The sequence below is a fragment of the Myxine glutinosa genome, chromosome 7 (genome assembly GCF_964187855.1).
Source record: "Myxine glutinosa chromosome 7, kmMyxGlut1.1, whole genome shotgun sequence".
NCBI classification, from domain to species: Eukaryota; Metazoa; Chordata; class Myxini; order Myxiniformes; family Myxinidae; genus Myxine; species Myxine glutinosa.
Genome location: NC_136267.1, coordinates 45,160,593 through 45,178,668, shown reverse-complemented (window position 1 = coordinate 45,178,668; position 18,076 = coordinate 45,160,593). Strand labels below are relative to the sequence as shown.

Below are 18,076 nucleotides of genomic sequence, written 5' to 3'. Positions count from 1 at the left end.
CTTCTGTAATAAAAAATCCCTTACTTGAACTTTGCGGACAGAGCTACATCCTCCGTTAATATTCAAGCTACAAATGGAAAAACTCATTACAGCTATAAGGAGGAGTGACCACCACTCATAATTTTTTGATAGCAGTTCATTCTTAGCTTTTTGCGACCACTTCTTTAAACGGTGACGTTGGGAGGAATTGAAATTAAAAACGTGGGGCCGTTTTACCATCAGTCTAGCGGAATGTATAAAATCAGGTAGCTCCGGAAAAAAGGTTTCTATTACAACATTCCTTTTTCGGAATGTGTCCTTCAGAAACCTTTTTATCTCGGAGGGAGGGATTGGAGGGATTTCTTCTTCCTTGAGGCTACCACATTCACTAACAGAGTCATCTATATCAGATGGCTCAGATGGTGTGTCACACTGGTTTTCATCATTTATCTCCTCACCGTCATCACATCCCTCCACGTTATCGGATGGGGCATAGTCCATAGAGGGGGGGGACGGGGAGGGCATCTTCAGGGGAGCAGGGGGGGGGTACTAATTTTTGCGGTTCAACCATATCAGTTTCTAGGTCAGTAGACAAGGGCGAGGATTCATCCACATCTATGTCCTCCAATACCGAGAAACGATTTTCTGTGACGAGGGACAAATCTAGGCCAGAGAGGGGGGGCTGTCGGTTTTCAGTTGTAGGTTTTTTAAAGAGATGACCGTTTTCATCTGTTGTTTGCAGATGTCTTTTTCCTTTTGGGCAGACTAATTGAAACTCGTCCTGGTTAGTGGGAAGAGATGGCAAGGGTTTGGGGGGAGGGGGGGGGAGGGAGGACGTGATCATCGGGAGGGGATTCCCATCGGCTACCACGGCGGGAGAGGTAGGATCAGTTATAGCAGGCAACAAGCTGTGATTGGACGATGTCGCCTGGGGGGTGAGATCTATAGTTAACAGGAGATGGCTGCAATTAGATCCTTCAGTAGAGGGAGGGGCCCCTGTTTCAAGGGGAGGGGAAGGGGGTACGGCGGGGGGGGTTTGGATTGGTGGTAAGAGGGCTTGGGTCGGTGGTGGACAGATTGGGATCAGTGGTGGTAAGGCTTGGGTCGATGGTGGGAAGGTTCGGGTCGGTGGTGGGAGGGCTTGGTTCGGCGGCGGGAGGGCTTGGTTCGGTGGTGGGAAGGCTTGGGTCAGTGGTGGAAGGGTTTGGACCGGTGGTGGGAAGGTGGGGGGGTTGCTTATTCCCGGTTCGGAGGGGAGGTTGCACTTGTGGAGAATTCTCTTTTCGGGGGCAGTCATGCTTAACATGCCCAAATTGTCCGCAGCCAAAACATTTTAGAACGTTGGTGGACACGTACACTGTATATTCGTTCTGTTGATGTTTTAATTTTATTATAAGGTTTAAATCCTTCTGGGAATTTTTTAAAATCATAAACACTTGCCGCCGGAATGAAACCACGTGCCTTAAATCGTTGTTTCGTGACCCAAAGGGAATCATGGAGATACGAGACACGATGGTACCGTATCGGGACAACTCTTTAATTAGTACATCGTCGGATACAAATGGGGGGCAATTTGATATCACGACTTTTATCGCTGGGCTATCTAGTGGGGAAATCATTACAAATAAATCTGGATCGATTGTCAAACCCTGTTCGACAATTTGTGGGACACAATCCACGTCGGACAAAAAAATAACGATCCGCTTGTTCATCCGTGAAGCGGCAACAACCTTGTCGATCCCGACAACACGACCGGTTGCGAGGACAACGTCCTCGACACTAACCTCACATTCCGGAGGTACACAAAAGAACCCGTGCTTACGGGTCAGGCTCTGAAAGGCCGTAAATCGAGATAGTGCAGCTGCCATGCTGGAACAGCTGCACTTACAACCCCTCCCCAACTCGGGGAGGGTGAATATATAATACAATCTTCCCTACCCGAACTCCGGGAATGGGAAGCAATCAGACCTCTCCGATTTCCCTAACTTCGGAAAAGGGAGGCAACAAAACAAACTGAAGGAAGGATAAACGAAAGGAAAAAAAGGAAATAGAGGTTTAAGATGAAGGAGCAAACACCGATCGGGCGACGCCCAAAAACGGCGAACCCTTACCAGCGATCACCCTGTGCTCTCCGGCTCTCTCTCCCGTCTCAACGTATATGGGAATCACCAGGAAGACTCCACGAACAGGTACAAGGACACAGAGGGGGGAAAACGGGAGGGGGGAGGGGGGGGATGGAGCAACAACACAGAGCACTCACAGGCCTCCACAAGCAGACGCCATGACAGTACAACCAGCATACAAACGACCAGCAGGGGGCGCGAGAGAGAGAGAGAGAGAGAGGGAGAGAGAGAGAGAGGGAGAGAGAGAGAGGGAGAGAGAGAGAGGGAGAGAGAGAGGGGGAGAGAGAGGGAGAGAGAGAGGGGGAGAGAGAGGCAGAGAGAGACAGCGGCGCAAAGAGAGGAGGGGGAGAGAGAGGGAGAGAGAGAGTTTACAAACTGGCTCCATAGTACAATGCAGGCATCCTGAAAAGCCTAATGGCCCAACAACCATTCTCACACGAAGTGCAATCACCAACCAGTACAAGCCCCCCCCCCCCCCCCATTAATTTACATTGGTGCTACAAACTCTATTTTTACCACCGACACCTAAGGTGGACGGAGGTTATGTTTTCACCCATGTTTGTTTGTCTGTGAGCAGAATATCTCAAAAGGATGTGGACGGATTCAAACGAAACTTGGTGGATAGGTTGCATCTGTGACGAGGACGAATCGATTCGATTTTGGTGAAGATGCAGATCCGTATCTGAGTATTTTAAAGTGATTCTTCACCATTAAGAGATGGGGCTACAACGGCATATTGCACAATATTTAAAACATTATGGACGGATTTGGACGAAACTTGGTGGATGAGTTGGGTAGGTGACAAGAACAAGCTGATTTGATGTTTGTGAAGATCCGGATGCAGATCCAGCCGAACAGTGGGATACAAAAAGTAAACCGTTCAGCTTGGCGGAGGAGGTATGCGCTCCACCGAGTGGCGCTGTAGTTATCCATGGAATCCCTGGAACTTTTGTGGTGCACATGCAAGCATTTTAACATAAAAAGGTGCTGCCTGTGATGAATTTAGATTGTATGTAGAGATCAAGTTGGTACCTTGAGCATCTCTTCATGGATGCTGAGCTGAGCATACGAATCAAAATAAGCTTCGTCTTCACTCGGCCGCAATGAAGCGACATCGACGCTTGGCTCTGGTGTATTCAGCAAGTCACGAACCACGTTCCTGCAAACAAAGTGCCACATTGGCCAATAAGCCTGACCGCCAATGGTGAGGCAACAGAAAAGAGAAACAATAGAAAATGGCCTAACAGCACCACCTATAGTCTAGGGCGATTAGTAATTTCGTGTTTTTTGTTTGTTAAAATTGATTTAGCAATGGATTCTGCTTCAGAATATTATAGAGATGTAAAAAAAATAGGGTTCCATTTTTTCTTTTACGTCTAATAGGTAGTAATTCGAAGAAATCCAAGATGGCCGCCATAAAATTTGGAAAATACACTTTTGTGCATATCTTTGTATCTAGATATCATATAAACATGAATAATATGTCCTTTTATATGTTTTCAGACCCAAGGAAGCCATATCTGCCATTGTTTTTACAGAAAAATGCAAGGAAATTAAAATAGTGGGCAATATACCAGCCAAAATGGAGACGGCCGTCGTGAAATCGGATCGTATAATTTCCCAATTAGAATCGATTCAATAAACAATCTTCACTGATAACATTTATTTTGAATACACACACACGCACACGCACACACACACACACACACACACACGCACACACATACACACACAACTAAACATAAACGATGAATGAACATAAACGATCACATAAACGAATGCCTCATTCATCCTCATCCATATCTATCACACGCGGTTCATTGATGTTTGCTTTGTTGTTACAACTGTAACCCACACACCCACAAACTTCAGTACAAGGAATATTGTTATTGCGACAGCTACATCTTCCCATACACCCTTTCTTGCACCCACAGTTCACGAGATTCATTATTGCTTCTGGGGCTGGAGGATTCAGGCATCGACTTGGGGCATAAACCCCATCATCCGAAAGTAACTGCCAACCATACTCGACAGGTGATGGAAGGGACGGATGGCTTTCTGCTGCCTTTCTCCATATCATTGCGATATAATGTGCTCGCTGAACGTGTAACTTTAGCGAACCAGTGGTAGGTGGAAGACTCTCTCCCTCAGCAGCACGGTTGGAGAATAAGAACCAGCGAAGCTCGTTTACTTTCGTGTGAACTTTAGACTTGTACAGCAGACAGACGAAGCGTTCCAGCTGGGAACACACTTCTGGTGACGGATCAGTTTGTCCCAAAGACTCCAGAGCCTCCCATATCTTGTTGTCACATGTCATGAAGACCTTAAAGCACCAGTCCTTGCTCCTGCCAGCGAACCTTCCAGACATGTCACTTCCCGTGAATGCGTGGAATCCAAGTATTGCAGACGCACGTTTCTCTCCTAGCATGCCATGAATAGGTTGGACTGCAATGCTCCTCCTCAACTTTCCCTTCCCAGTGAGAAACCTCGTAGCAGGTGGTAGATCGTGAAATCTCTGAATCAGTAGGAGGAAGATATCGGTATCTGGCGAATCAATGATAACTTCTGCATCTTTGTCGACTGTGAGAGCATGCAGAATTAAGAGTGTATCGGCCTCTTCTTGGCTGTGCGTGAGTAGACTGTCTGGAACTTCAGTGTTGCCCGTGGTCTTAGTTCCTGATGTCACCATGAACTTCTTCAACTTGTTTGGATGAGCCTTGCTGTAAGATAGACACTTCACAGCCAAGTACTCTGTAAGCTCTGCCTTGGTCTTCACATTGGAAAGGAAATCTTTGAGTGAAATCTTCTGGATCAATGTACTATCCCTGACGTGATAGTATGTTGATTTCCCCTTTGTCCTCTTTAGGCGCATTTTGTCTTTCAGTGAGTTATCGATGTATCGGTCGAATACCAACCTCACGTCATCATAATGCACGGCAATATTTTCGAGGCGTTCAATGAACGATTGAGCAAAGTCACTGCATGTAATCATTTGTTCTGTTTTGGAGATCCCGTTAACAAGAGCCATGCCATCAATGATTATCACTCTATGGCGAGAAGTAGTCTCGTTTTCATTGATCACTCCTGATCTTGTGGTTGTGTCTGGGTTTTGGCTGATCTGAGAGGGTTCCTGCAAATTTTGGCTTGAGATTTCATAGTCAGTTGATGGGTCATTAGTTTCTTCCCCAGCGTGTGCTGCTGCATCATTCAAAGCGGCAATTCCCGCGTCTTGATGCTCATTGATTTCTGTCGAAATAGGTTCTCCTGGTGGATCATGTACATCCTGCTCTTCAGGCTCAGCCAGATGCTCAAGTTGACGAAGGATTTTTGCCTTGTCGTATGCCAACAAGAGGGATCCATCAGATGCAAATAAAGAACGTGGAACGATGCCAAATTCATAGGTGCCAATACATTCTTTCAGGTCGAGCTCTGGTCGGCTCCGTGAGATAACGATGAACCTCTGCAACAATCCTCGCTCTTCTTTGACTTTGATCAGCTTGTCGCCCGATCTCACTTCTGTTGTGGTATTCGAACTCTTGAATGTTCGAAGTTTTCTTTTCGTCATTTTGTCCCACACAGAAAGTTTTCCCTCAGCTAAACGATCTGTGGCAAATTGCTGGAACATCTGTTGTCCGATCTCGTCGCGCTCTAAGATGTCGCTGGACACTTTTTCATTCATGACTTCTTTGGTGAGCAGGTTGTAGACCTCGTCTACTTCCTCTTCCATAAATGGATCGCCATGTTCACGGAACACCCTAGAAAGCTTGGAGGCATGGCTCATCACCCGGGAAAGCTTTCCCCCCGTGATTTCGTGGTGTTGTTTTCTGCTCTGGTTTTCACCAAGACCATATCCCTCCGCAAACTCGTGCAGTGACTTTGACAGCTCAGGTGCAATGAGGAAGAACTTGTCAAGCGCCTTCTCATTTTGAGTTATCCCTACGATTCCTCCAATCACCTTCAGTGTACGGTTTTCTTGCTCAATGCCATGGTCTGGGGCTATTGATGTGAAGCCTGCCAATCCTTTTGTCACACAGAAGTTCCCTTTCATGAATTCCCTCCACAGTTCTGGGTGCTGCTTTTCAGTCTCCTGCATTGTTGAAATGTAGAGAGGGAGCAACCGAGCATAGTTTAGATGATCGTGAGCGAAGAAGTACTTCGTGAGAGACTCGATGCTCTCCATATGCAGCAGCAGATCACGTTGTCTTGTACTTCTAATGAACAGAAGGATAGTCTCAAACTGTTTCATGTAGTTCAGGATGAAGCGCTGTATCTTGTTTGTGCTGACCTCAAATTGTTCCAGTTTTTTGGTCATATCTCTGGACTCCATCATGGCCAATGTTTTTTTGAGAATGTCGTATAGATTCTTCTCTGGCTCCATGCTCCCGCTGATGTCTCTCTGATATGCCTCTCCCAGACGAACAGATGACTCGTTCAGATAGGCCCTTTCTTCAGGTTCCATTGCCAGGAATCTCTGGAAGTACAGGTTGTACAAAGCGATCAGTGTTACCATGTGTGCCTCCAGAGCTCGATACAAGTGCCTCCCATTTAGTATTTGGCTCACTGTGGTTGGCGAGAAAAGTCCAGCCTCGACCCATGCCTGATCAATTCCACTCCCTTCCACGTATTTTCCTAATGCAGCTAAGGCCCAAAACACAACATGTAGCTCACCAGGTCGGAAGAGGAATTGCTTCCTGATGTCCTCGCGTTCCACCCACAGCTTCATCGCCAGGTCGTATAGCTGCAAATCGAGAGTCATGACTGTGATTGCCTCACTCCCCATAACACGAGTTGTGATGTTGTGAGCTCTCATCAGACCCGTGTACAGTGTATCATAGTCTGTAGGAGGCGACCTTATCAACGGAGGAACGAGAGCAACATTGGTCTTCTCACTGGACGAAGATAGCAAGGAATTGAAGGCTCCCCACGTCCCCGGAGCTGTGAGTTTGACGTCAACTTCTCCTTCTTCCTCGAAGTTCAGGCATCCAATCATCCAGGTCATATCGGTTTTCTTGTTCTTGTCTGTCTCGGGTTTTGATGTGAGCAGCTTGCAGTCGCTCTTTCTCTTCTCGGGTGCTGGCTTCTTGCAGGTCAACGTTTTACAGCCAACTGCATCATGTATCGTTTGAGCTTTTGATGACCGGTCAAGTTCAATTGGTGGTATCATGGGTGATTTCTCCGGTGATACAGGCTGGTAGATCGCAATTGCTGTACCATGAAGGGTATTCATCCCGCAAGGAGTTGACTCTAGAAAATCGATGTTGTCCATGGCAAACCAGACGAACGTGTCCTGAACCAACCATGGTGGTAGACAGATGCCTCCGGTGGACTCCATTTGCTTCAGTACGGAGTTGGCAATGCTGGTCTCAATCTCCATGACCTTTTTGTAGGAGATGGCGAGGTCCAGATGTGCAAGTTTCTCTACAAGCGCCTTGGATCGTGTGTTTTTGTGTATGTCGAGAGCTAAGCCCACACTCAATGGAGTTTCAAATCGTTGTTTGAATGATCCATCCTCGCTTCTTGGTTCGTACGATACCTGTCGGTCAGATTTATAAGCACCGACAAAGTGCTGCGCCAACAATGATGCACTCACACCAATGGAGTCCTCCCTGTTGCTATTTCCTACTTTCCTTGTTCCCATGACTGCATGCTTGCAGAAGATGTTGAGCATCGGGGGTGGCTTGTAATCAGCAAAGGTTCCATTAAATTTCCATGCTGGGGAAGATGCGATGTCTTTCCTCAATATTTTCGCAGCTCGCAAAAGTACTTTAAAATCGTCTTTGATGCTGTCTGCTGTAATTGTGCTTGATATCATGTGGTCTTTGAGCTTTGTGGAAAGAATCTGCTCTGGCTTTGTTTTGTTTGAGGGCCGGCTGAAATGAACATCGGCAATGTTGTCTAGGATCAATTGTTTCAGGTATGGCTTATAACTATGGTTGTCTGAGACCGGAAAGTCGTGCTCCTTAAGTAAATTGACATAGGTTACATGAATTTCATTCATATTCAGCACAGCATTTTCAGTAGTATCATTCAACGCAGTTTCAACAATTTCAATGAGTTCAAGGTCTGATAACACCTGACCAAAGTTAACATTGGTTGTTTCTGTTTGTTTTTCCGTCTTAACTATAGCACGTTTGGCCTTAACTACACATGGTAAATGATATTTCATGTCCTCAGCCATTGCTTGCAATGGGTCAGGCGAACTTATGACACTGTTCAGTCTCACTTTCAGATTGTCATTACTTGTTTCTTGGCCAATGTTTCTGATCTGGAGTCCCATGTTCTTTGTTGACACATTGTGTAGTTCACTTCCTCTGTCTTCCTGGCATATGACACATCTGAGCGCGTCAAATGTCTGTTCTCGGGAACACCTTCTGGATGTTGACGTGCTTTCCCCTAGATCACTAGAACTTGGTCGTCCTCTCTTTTTCAGTCGGATTTCTGCGGCACTGCCTGATGTTGTTCCTTTCTCAAACCTAGCCTTTGCTCGATCAATGTGCATCTTATTGGTAACATCTTTGTAACAAGCTTTATGGTAGCGGAGACCTTTTGCGAGCAATTCTTCAGCAGAGGAATATTGCAAACGTCTATTCAATGATGCAAACTTTGTTTCACCATACGTGTACTGTTCCTCAGCACCTGCCATCAGTTTCTCGACAGAGGAGAGTTTTGGTTTCGTTACAAAGGTTGTATAGTCTGTTTGCCCTATGGCCATTTGGCATACAAAACAAAGTCCGAAATCTACTGACTTCTCAATCTTCCTGGGTGGTGAGTCACTCATCTTGAAGGTAGGTGTAATTTTCTAGACACTCTTGAACTGTCGTCGGTCCTGCAAAGATAGATACTACTATTCAGATTCACATTTCGTCAACACAGTCAAAACCAGACCTTAACTAGATGGTGGAAACTTAATTAACCGATTTCATGCCGGCCGACCCCACTTTGGCTGGTATATGTCCACTATTTTATTTTCCTTGCATTTTTCTGTAAAAACAATGGCAGAAATGGCTTCCTTGGGTCTGAAAACATATAAAAGGACATATTATTCATGTTTATATGATATCTAGATACAAAGATATGCACAAAAGTGTATTTTCCAAATTTTATGGCGGCCATCTTGGATTTCTTCGAATTACTACCTATTAGACGTAAAAGAAAAAATGGAACCCTATTTTTTTTACATCTCTATAATATTCTGAAGCAGAATCCATTGCTAAATCAATTTTAACAAACAAAAAACACAAACAATATTGTTATGACATATGGGCCTGCACTACTAGTGGGAATCAGAAAAAAAGTCTAATTTGAGAATAAAATATATCCATGAATAACGAACATCGTTAACTGCATCCCTTGTTTGTCCGTCTCTGTCGTTTCCCTATTGCTACTAATGGTGTTTCCCCTTTCTCCTGCTGTTCGCTTTGCTATGTTGTGTCCTGTCCTGTTTTGTTCTGTGTCCTACCTCTTCCATGAGCCGAGACCATGTATAACATGTAACAAAAAAAGAAAAAATCTAAAACATCACATTTTCAACTTGCATTTGAGTCGGTATGAAACAGTATGTTTTAAAGGAATGAAACATTGAGAAATCAGGCTAATAATAGACCAAATTCAGGGAAAGTGGAAGACAGTTCCAAAATCTTGAAGGATAATTACTATGGAGCTTTTATTTATTGTAATTATATAACCATTATCTTCATCCGTCATGCTGCCGACCTCATCCGCTCCAAATCCGACACAGCACTAGAAAGCTTCTCCTCGGCTCTCGTGACTTTCTCCTCGGCAGTCTCCATTTTCCCATCAGTTCCACAAGCTTCCAAGTGCTCCAGTAATGACTCGACGTCTGAGTGGAAAACAGTTGAATGCATGCACCAAACAATAGGATAATGCTAATAAACGGTTTTCTCTTTAAATAAACAACAACAACAACAACAACAACAACAACAACAACAACAACAACAACAGGCATTTTAAGGCCATTTCCCCTGCTAGAGCGGGGGGTTAGCCTTGCGGTCCCCATGACAATCTTCTCCATTTTGCCCTATTTTCTGCATCTCTCCTTGTTAACCCCCTTGCCCCCATTTCTTATTCCACCATCTTTAGCCAAGTCTTTCTCGGTCTTCCCCGTCTTCTACTTCCTTCTACATTCATTTCCATCACTCTTCTCAACCAGTCACTTTCATCCTTCCTCAACACATGACCAAACCATCTCAACCTGTTCCTCTTCACAGCATCAATCACAGGCAATATTCCCATCATCTTTCGCAATTCATCATTTGCGTTTTTTTCTTCTTTTTTTCATTTGTTCAAAAAATCTTTTGAAAAAAAAGTTTGAAAAATTTGTTTTTTTGAAATAATCAAGATCTCAAAATTCAAAGTTTCAAAATAGGATTCAGAATTGTTTTCAAGCAAGCACCAGTAAGTAGGAATTGGATAAAGGAGAGCATATCAATTAAATAATTCTACACGTGTACTCATGCAAGCAAGTTGCTTTCAGTACGGCCTGAGTAATGTGGCGGAGGGGAGATCGGGGGGAGGATCACTCAACGTAATCTTAACCTAGTTCTCCCATGAACATTGGGTTTTTGTTTTTTTAAATACTGTACATGGATCAAGAAAACCAAGTTCTGATGCTAAAACAGTAATGTCATACACAATTCCCAAGAACCTCCATGATGCTCAAACAAGTGCAGTTGAGGGGATGATGAAGAAGCACAAACCATACTGCAGAAGTCCGTCGTTCACTTGTGCTGGCAACAAAAATTCCTCAGATTCCCAGGGCCGAGATGCGACTTCACATTTTAGCTCCTCAGGGCGAGGGGCCTGGCAAGAGACAATCGGGATTTTGAAAGTTTTGTCAAGGTGGAGGAAGAAGTGTAAAACTCACATGACGTTCAGGAAAGTTTAAACTTTTAAAAGGATTTTTTTTTAAAGCTCCGCATTCCTAATGCCAGTGAAAAGATACAGCACAATGAGCAGCAGTGCATGCGTTGGGTAGCATTACAAATGGAAAGTGAATCATGGACATAATGTTCTTTTCACTGGCATATCTACATTCTACCTAGACATAAACCATGGAGGTGGAACAGTCTGGAGATAAGATGGGGACTGATTTGCTAATGGTGGGCACCATGATCAGTTTACAAAGGCCAGGGAAAGGGTGGGGGGCAGGTGAGGGGGTCAGGCAGTGTGAGTTTATGGATTGGCATTCAAGTTTGGCGAAAGAAGCGATTATGTTATGACCGATGTCAGATGCAGGGATGAGATCATGCCACCTGAAGGCATCCCTTTACCCCAAGTTCATAACTTCATATTGATTGATGACACTGCCAATCTACACCACGTGCATGTCAAAGCTGCACTTCATAACCACAAAACCAGTCACATGGACAGGCCTGCAGGATCTGTGGACTCAAATCTGATTAAACATTTTTACGACGTCCTCGGAGGTCATGCTTGTGGTCTTGAAGTCCACGCACAGTCTCCTGATCAGGTAGAAGTGGTGGTATGGTAAAAGAATGGCACAACCTACAGTGAGGGGAGAGCATTAATCTGGTCGATGACGATATATGTACAAACTATATTGATGTCCAAGGTACTCACACTTGCCATTCCTGTCAATGCCGGCTCATCTATGGTCATTTGTAGACCAATGACGTCAACTTGAATTTTAAAAACAATGACCCATATAATTTCCTGCTTATTTTTAGTGATTCGTACAAATTTAACAGAGAGATAGTGATACTGAGACGGATGTGAGTCCCGGATGCACAAATTAGGTTGGTGGAAGGGATGCATGAGGGAGCAAGGGGAAGAGCTTTAGTCGGTTCTCGGATGTTGGGGGAGTTCAGTGTGAATATCGGTTTGAGTCAGTGAAGCTCTCAGCCCACTCATGTTTATCATTGTGATGGAGCTGGTAAGCAGGAGGGTGAACATGAGGGGTAGTATGGGGAGGATATTGTATGCGGACGATCTGGCTGTTGTGGAGGAGAGTAAGCGGGAGATACGGGAGGTACTGGGGGAGTGGAAGGAGGCATTGTGGAAACATGGATTGAAGACGAGTATGGAGAAGACTGAGGTAATATGGGTCATGCAGCAGATAAGAAATTAATATCAGGTGAGAAGGGAAGGAGATCAAGCAGGCAACTGAGTTTGAGTCCCTGGGAGGAAAAAATGACTGGGATGGTAATTCGAAGGCAGACATGCAGAGGAGGATGGGTGGGTGCGAATGCATGGTGGAGGGTGGAGGGATTGATGGCAGATGGGAAAAATCAAAGGCATTGAAAGGGAAAGTTCTGGTGTCTTGTGTAAGACTGGCCTGTCTTTACGGTCTAGAGATAGTGGCTCCGACAGAGAGACAACATCAGAGGCTGCAAGTTTGCGAGAACAACTGGGTCAGGAGGGTTGTGGGAGTGAAGAGGGTGGATAGGAGGAGGATGGATGGACTGAGAAGGAGATTGCTGGGCAGATGAGTCCAACGGGGAGATTGGTGAAATGCGGGCTGAGACGGGCTGGACACGGTGCGGATGGGGAAAGATAGGTTGAGGGAGCAAGGTATGAGGAAAAGAGGTAGACCACGGTTGAGATGGGAAGATTGTGTGATGAAGGATATAAATAAGGTAGGGGTGGAGGGAGGAGTATCATGTTCAACACAGGGCAGAAGCTTGGTTCCATTCAGCCCTATAAAGGGAAGAGGAAGAAGTGTTCAAATAAAAGAGGGAAATTTTGCATGTTGCCCGGGGGTTCCCCAAGTATGGTTTCTGCCAGGGTAGCATATCTGGGGTAGGGGGTTCAAGGTGGGGGGAAGACCCCAATTCTCTCTATGTAAACGTGCATCGTATAGCGCCCTCGGTGATATCCGGTACTATATTACAAATCGTTATCTTAAGCCGCTGTCACACCTTGACGTTTTAGCCAGCGTATGCTGACGTATGAAAAATTTGGCGAATACGCTGGCACACGTTGAATACGTTATGGGTAAGTTTTGTATACGTTAAGAGCACGCTGAAGCACGCTGGCATACGTCGTAGTATGCCGAGCTCGTCGACAAATTTTGTGCATGCACAAAATTTGTCGACTTATGCCAGCGTATGACTCACACCAGCACTCAATTTTGATACGTCGGCATACGCTGGCTAAATCGTCAAGGTGTGACAGGGGCTTTATATAACTAATGTTCAACAACATTACAGTGATGTTGAAATCTGAGTGCGAATAATTCAAAATTTTCTGAAAATGTTTCATTTCAATCATTTTAAATGGAGGTTAAAACCAAAGCAAACAACAGGGGTGTGTTCAGTTACCAAGCAGCCAACTAGCGCTTGCCAAGCAAGCTGTTCCTCATCAACGGTTTTGAATGGAGTGCTTGATTGAGTATTTAAGCCACTTGGTGAGCGCTCTACAAGAAATGTGGTGACTGAACACACTCCTGAGCTTCAAAGCAAAGCGCAAGTGATTTTGTTCTACCACCATATATAAGCAGCAAGGTTGGCTGATGAAGATTGGTCGCTGGATGTCCTAAAGCATGGGTTCCCAATCAGTGGGCCATGGCCCACTGGTGGGCCACAGCACGTTTTCCAGGTGGGCCACAGAGACTGCCCAATATTTGCCCAAATAATATATTTTCACGCACAAGGTCTACAACAAGAGTTCAATTCTGTGTGTGTTGGTGGTAGCCAATGGTAGCCACCCACTATTCCCTGCATATTTTTTGTCTTGTTTTTTTCAATTTTTCCTTTTTTTTCCAGAAACCCTTCTGAAATGACAAAACTAGGATATGATGAGCAATGCATAAAGTTTGGATTCACATCCTTACATGATCGTGGAGAATTAAAGGGACAATGCGTCCTGTGCCAGAAAGTTCTCGGAAATCAATCTTTGTGGCCATCGAAGTTGAAGCTCCATTTGGAGAAGATTCATCCACATCATCAGCATAAGGATGTGGACTTCTTCAAGCGAATGGAAGAGAACGTGAAGCGCCAGAGCTTGGATCAAAGTGGAACATTATTTCAGCAAAACAAGCGTCTTACGGAGGCTTCTTATGCCATCAGCCTCCTCATTGCGCAACAGAAGAAACCTCACACAGTCGGAGAGACTCTGATCAAGCCATGTGCTCTGAAGATGGCTAGGATTCTGCTTGGAGAAGAAGCTGAAAAAAAGTTCAACAAAATTTCTCTGTCAAATAATACGGTTCAAAGGAGGATTGCTGACTGGTCTAGCGACATAAAAGAACAGGTGATTGCTGACATCAAAGACGCTGCATTTGGATTGTTCTCAATTCAGTTGGATGAATCCACAGATGTTTCATCCTGTTCCCAGCTTCTTGCCTTCGTTCGGTATGTGAAGGGTGATTCCGTCAAGGAAGAATTCTTATTCTGCCGTTCTCTCAAAAGAAATACCAGAGCTGTGGATGTGATGGAAAAAGTAACAGAGTTGTTTGACCACGAGGAACTGAACTGGCACAATCTCTGTGGACTGTGCACCGATGGCGCCCCAGCTATGCTCGGAGCAAAAAGTGGCTTCCAAGCGCTTGTTCGAAATCTATCTCCAGGCATCATTTCTGTTCATTGTCTGATTCATCGGCAAGCTCTTGCTTCAAAACCCCTTTCATCTCATCTTCAGTATGTTCTTGAACAAGTCATCAAAATTGTGAACTACGTGAAAAGCAGTGCTTTGAATTCCCGACTGTTCAAGCAATTGTGCACAGAAATGGATACAGAGCATAAGAAACTGCTTTACTACACCAAGGTGCATTGGCTATCAAAAGGAGAGGTTGTGGCATGAGTGTTTGAACTCCGAGAAGAGATGCAGAGTTTCCTACAGATGCAAGAAAAGCACAAACTTGAAGCTTCCTTCCATGAAAAGCTGTGGGTCTTTCGCCTCGCAGACCTTGTGGATATTTTTTATCAACTGAACAGACTGAATCTAAAGCTGCAAGGAAAGGGAACAACTATCATTGAGTTCATTGACACTCAGTGCATTTATACAGAACCTTGAAAACTGGAAACGAAAGGCTGAGGAAGGGAACTTTACCATGTTCGAATCTCTTTCAGAAGTCACTATTAATGAGCTGTTGGATCCTGGCGTTGCAAAGGATGTTGTGACACACCTCAGCTGTCTCCGAGAAGAATTTCTCCAGTACTTTCCAGAAATTGGGAGAGAAGGACTGGCGCTCATGAGGAATCCTTTTCTTGTTAAAGTCAGTGACGTCCAGGATGACCTGCAAGATGAACTGACTGAATTTCAAAATGATTCTGGATGCAGAGATGTCTTTGAAGCTTCCTCTATCTCTGAGTTTTGGCCAAAAATGATGGGAAGCTACCCCAACATTGCAAAGGAATGCCTTCGGAAACCCCTGCCCTTTGCAATAACTTATCTTTGTGAATCAGGCTTCTCAACGTTGGTGCAGCTCGGAACCGCCTTGAATGTGAGGCAGATCTTAGATGTGCCTTTCTACAACAGAACCTAGGATTTGGAAACTGGTGCAGAAAATTCAGGAGAACATCTCTCATTAAAGTAGCTTCAGCTTAAACTGGTTTGAGTTTTTTTTCAATTAGCAGATACTGCAATGTTTTGTGTTACAGCCCACAAGCAAAGCACCCTGGAGATGAGTTTTCAAATATTTTTTTATTTTCCTGGTTATTATTGCAATGTGTTAATAGTGTTTCATTTCTTAATTTAAAATAAATATTTGTTTTATATGGAAAAGCATTGAAGTCTGAAGTGTTCATTTGCCTTTTCAATTTATTTTCTTGATGTTCTGTTCTATAAATTTCTCGAACGACCCTTTGTCACAAATAAATTTGCTTTACTTCACTCGCATTAATTCATTTCACAAAGAAATTGTTCAAATGAGAAATATTGTTCCATTAAATACTATAAAAGACTAAATTGAATTAAGTTGTGGTTCTTATTGACATTTCTTTGGTTTCAAAAAATTGCTATGATCCCCACTGGGCCATGACGTGTCAGGTCAAAAGCCAGTTAGGCCACATAGCGAAAAAAGTTGGGAAACACTGTACTGCAGAACCTAGAGGTATGCACATTCCCCTCTATGCTTTCCCACCAAGGTTTGAATCTCAACCCAGCTATAAACCATTACCCTGATGTTTTCCATGCAGGGCAAATCATCAGTGTGTGTCATCCCTTGGATGGACATTAAGCTGGACGTCCCATCTGCCAGCAATAGTTGGACGTTAAGGATCCTATGGTGTCCTTCACGAAGAGTAGGCGAGCTATTGATGGCACCATGGCAAAATTGCAAATTCCTGCCCGAACCATATTCGAACGTCAGGCCTGGCCAGCCGGTTCGTCACAGACTTAAGCCAAACTTCCCCCATGCCAAATGAGCAAGAACGTGGGAACAATTGTAGCCATTAAAAAAATGAAGAATAGGCTGGCTGATGAGGATGTTGTGAGCTGACTTCCAAGCAGATGGAAGATGTCTGCGGGAAAGTGATGGGTTGAAAAATGTCGAGTCAATAATAAAAGTTAGAGCAATTGATCAAAGACTGGGAAATTTGAGGAAGAATCTAAAGGAGGGGAATAATTTGTGTGTGTCTGTGTGTGCATGTGTGTGTGTATGTGCACTGTGCATGTGTATGTGCATGTGCACTATGCATGTGTGTGTATGTGTGTGTGCGTGAGCGTGTATGTGTGTATGTGTGTATGTGTGTATATGTGTGTATGTGTGTATGTGTGTATGTGTGTGTGTGTGTGTGTGTGTGTGTGTGTGTGTGTGTGTGTGTGTGTGTGTGTGTGTGTGTGTGTGTGTGCATATATATATATATATGTGTGTATGTGTATGTATGTGTGTGTGTGTGCATGTCTGTCTGTGTATGCATGTGTGTGTGTGTGTGTGTGTGTGTGTGTGTGTGTGTGTGTGTGTGTGTGTGTGTGTGTGTGTGTGTGTGTGTGTGTGCAAGTGTATGTGAGTGTGTGTGTGTACATGTGTGTGTATGTCTGTGTGTGCACGTGTGTCTGTCTGTGTGTGCATGTGTGTGTATGTGTATGTATGTGTATGTGTGCACGTGTGTGTATATATATATATATATTGTTACGGATCTCCGATATTGGCTCTCCCCTTATCAAGGGGGGGTTATAATCCCCTTGTCTTTGATCTGGCCGACGCGAGTCCTGGAAGTTATAACGTTCCTTTCGGTCGGTGGTAAATAGGGTAGTTGGTCGATTCTTAGTCCTATTACCTAATTACTACCACCGACCGTAAAGCAAGGGAATAACTCCCGCTCGAACCACGGATATTGATGGAATATGCCGAGTGGATAGCAATCTGCGATCCGAGCTGTTAATAGGTGACTCGACCCGATTATAGCGGTTCCGAATCGTGTCAGGCTTACCCAATTAGAGAAACGACGGATGCGATCGGATAAGAGGAAACCAGGAAGAACAAGGCAATTTATTACAAATGTACAGAAAGAAGAGGAAACGAAAGAAATGTACAAGATAGAAAGAGGAAGGAGAAGTACACAAGGCAGTCTTAATTACAGGCTTAGCTTATTCCCTGGACAAACGGGCCCGTCTCACACACAGTCACTCACACGGGGATTGCAGAGGAACAGGTTGATGGTCACCAGCGCGTCCAGGCTCCAGTCCGGCTCCGGTCCAGGCGATGGAAAACCCGGCAGGCAGCTCTTCACAGTGTAACGCGAAAGGACAATCACAATTATATCACGGGGGGAAGGCTGGTATCCTGGCGGAGTACGTAATAGTTGCACGATTCGCGCCAAACGCCCCCTCTCCAATGTCCTGTACGCAAGCACCAATTGTGCAAGTCCTGTCCTCTCCGCACCGTCCTAAGGTCGACCTTCGCACCATCCTCCAAATCGCAGCAGTCCTGGACAGTTCTCTTAAATGTGCGCTCTCCCAGTAAGTCCTTTCAGCACACGCTTTCGCTGCAAGTTCTCCAAAATCACAGTAGTCCGTTTACCAAGCGCGCTCCCAACAAGTCCTGTAAAAGG

General features: G+C 44.7%; 1 protein-coding gene across 6 annotated transcripts in view; it reads right to left on the bottom strand.

Annotated features, from left to right (window-relative positions):
* The window catches only part of LOC137431180 (protein arginine N-methyltransferase 3), a 241,875-nt gene that overhangs the window by 164,915 nt on the left and 58,884 nt on the right, over window positions 1–18,076 (bottom strand). For all 6 annotated transcript variants that reach the window (XM_078781619.1, XM_078781621.1, XM_078781622.1 and 3 more), the window contains 3 exons: window positions 10,820–10,922; window positions 9,816–9,942; window positions 3,135–3,261 (listed from right to left, as the gene is read on the bottom strand). In XM_078781619.1, coding sequence (XP_078637745.1) covers window positions 3,135–3,261; window positions 9,816–9,942; window positions 10,820–10,922 — 357 coding nt within the window. The remainder of the gene's footprint in view (window positions 1–3,134; window positions 3,262–9,815; window positions 9,943–10,819; window positions 10,923–18,076) is intronic.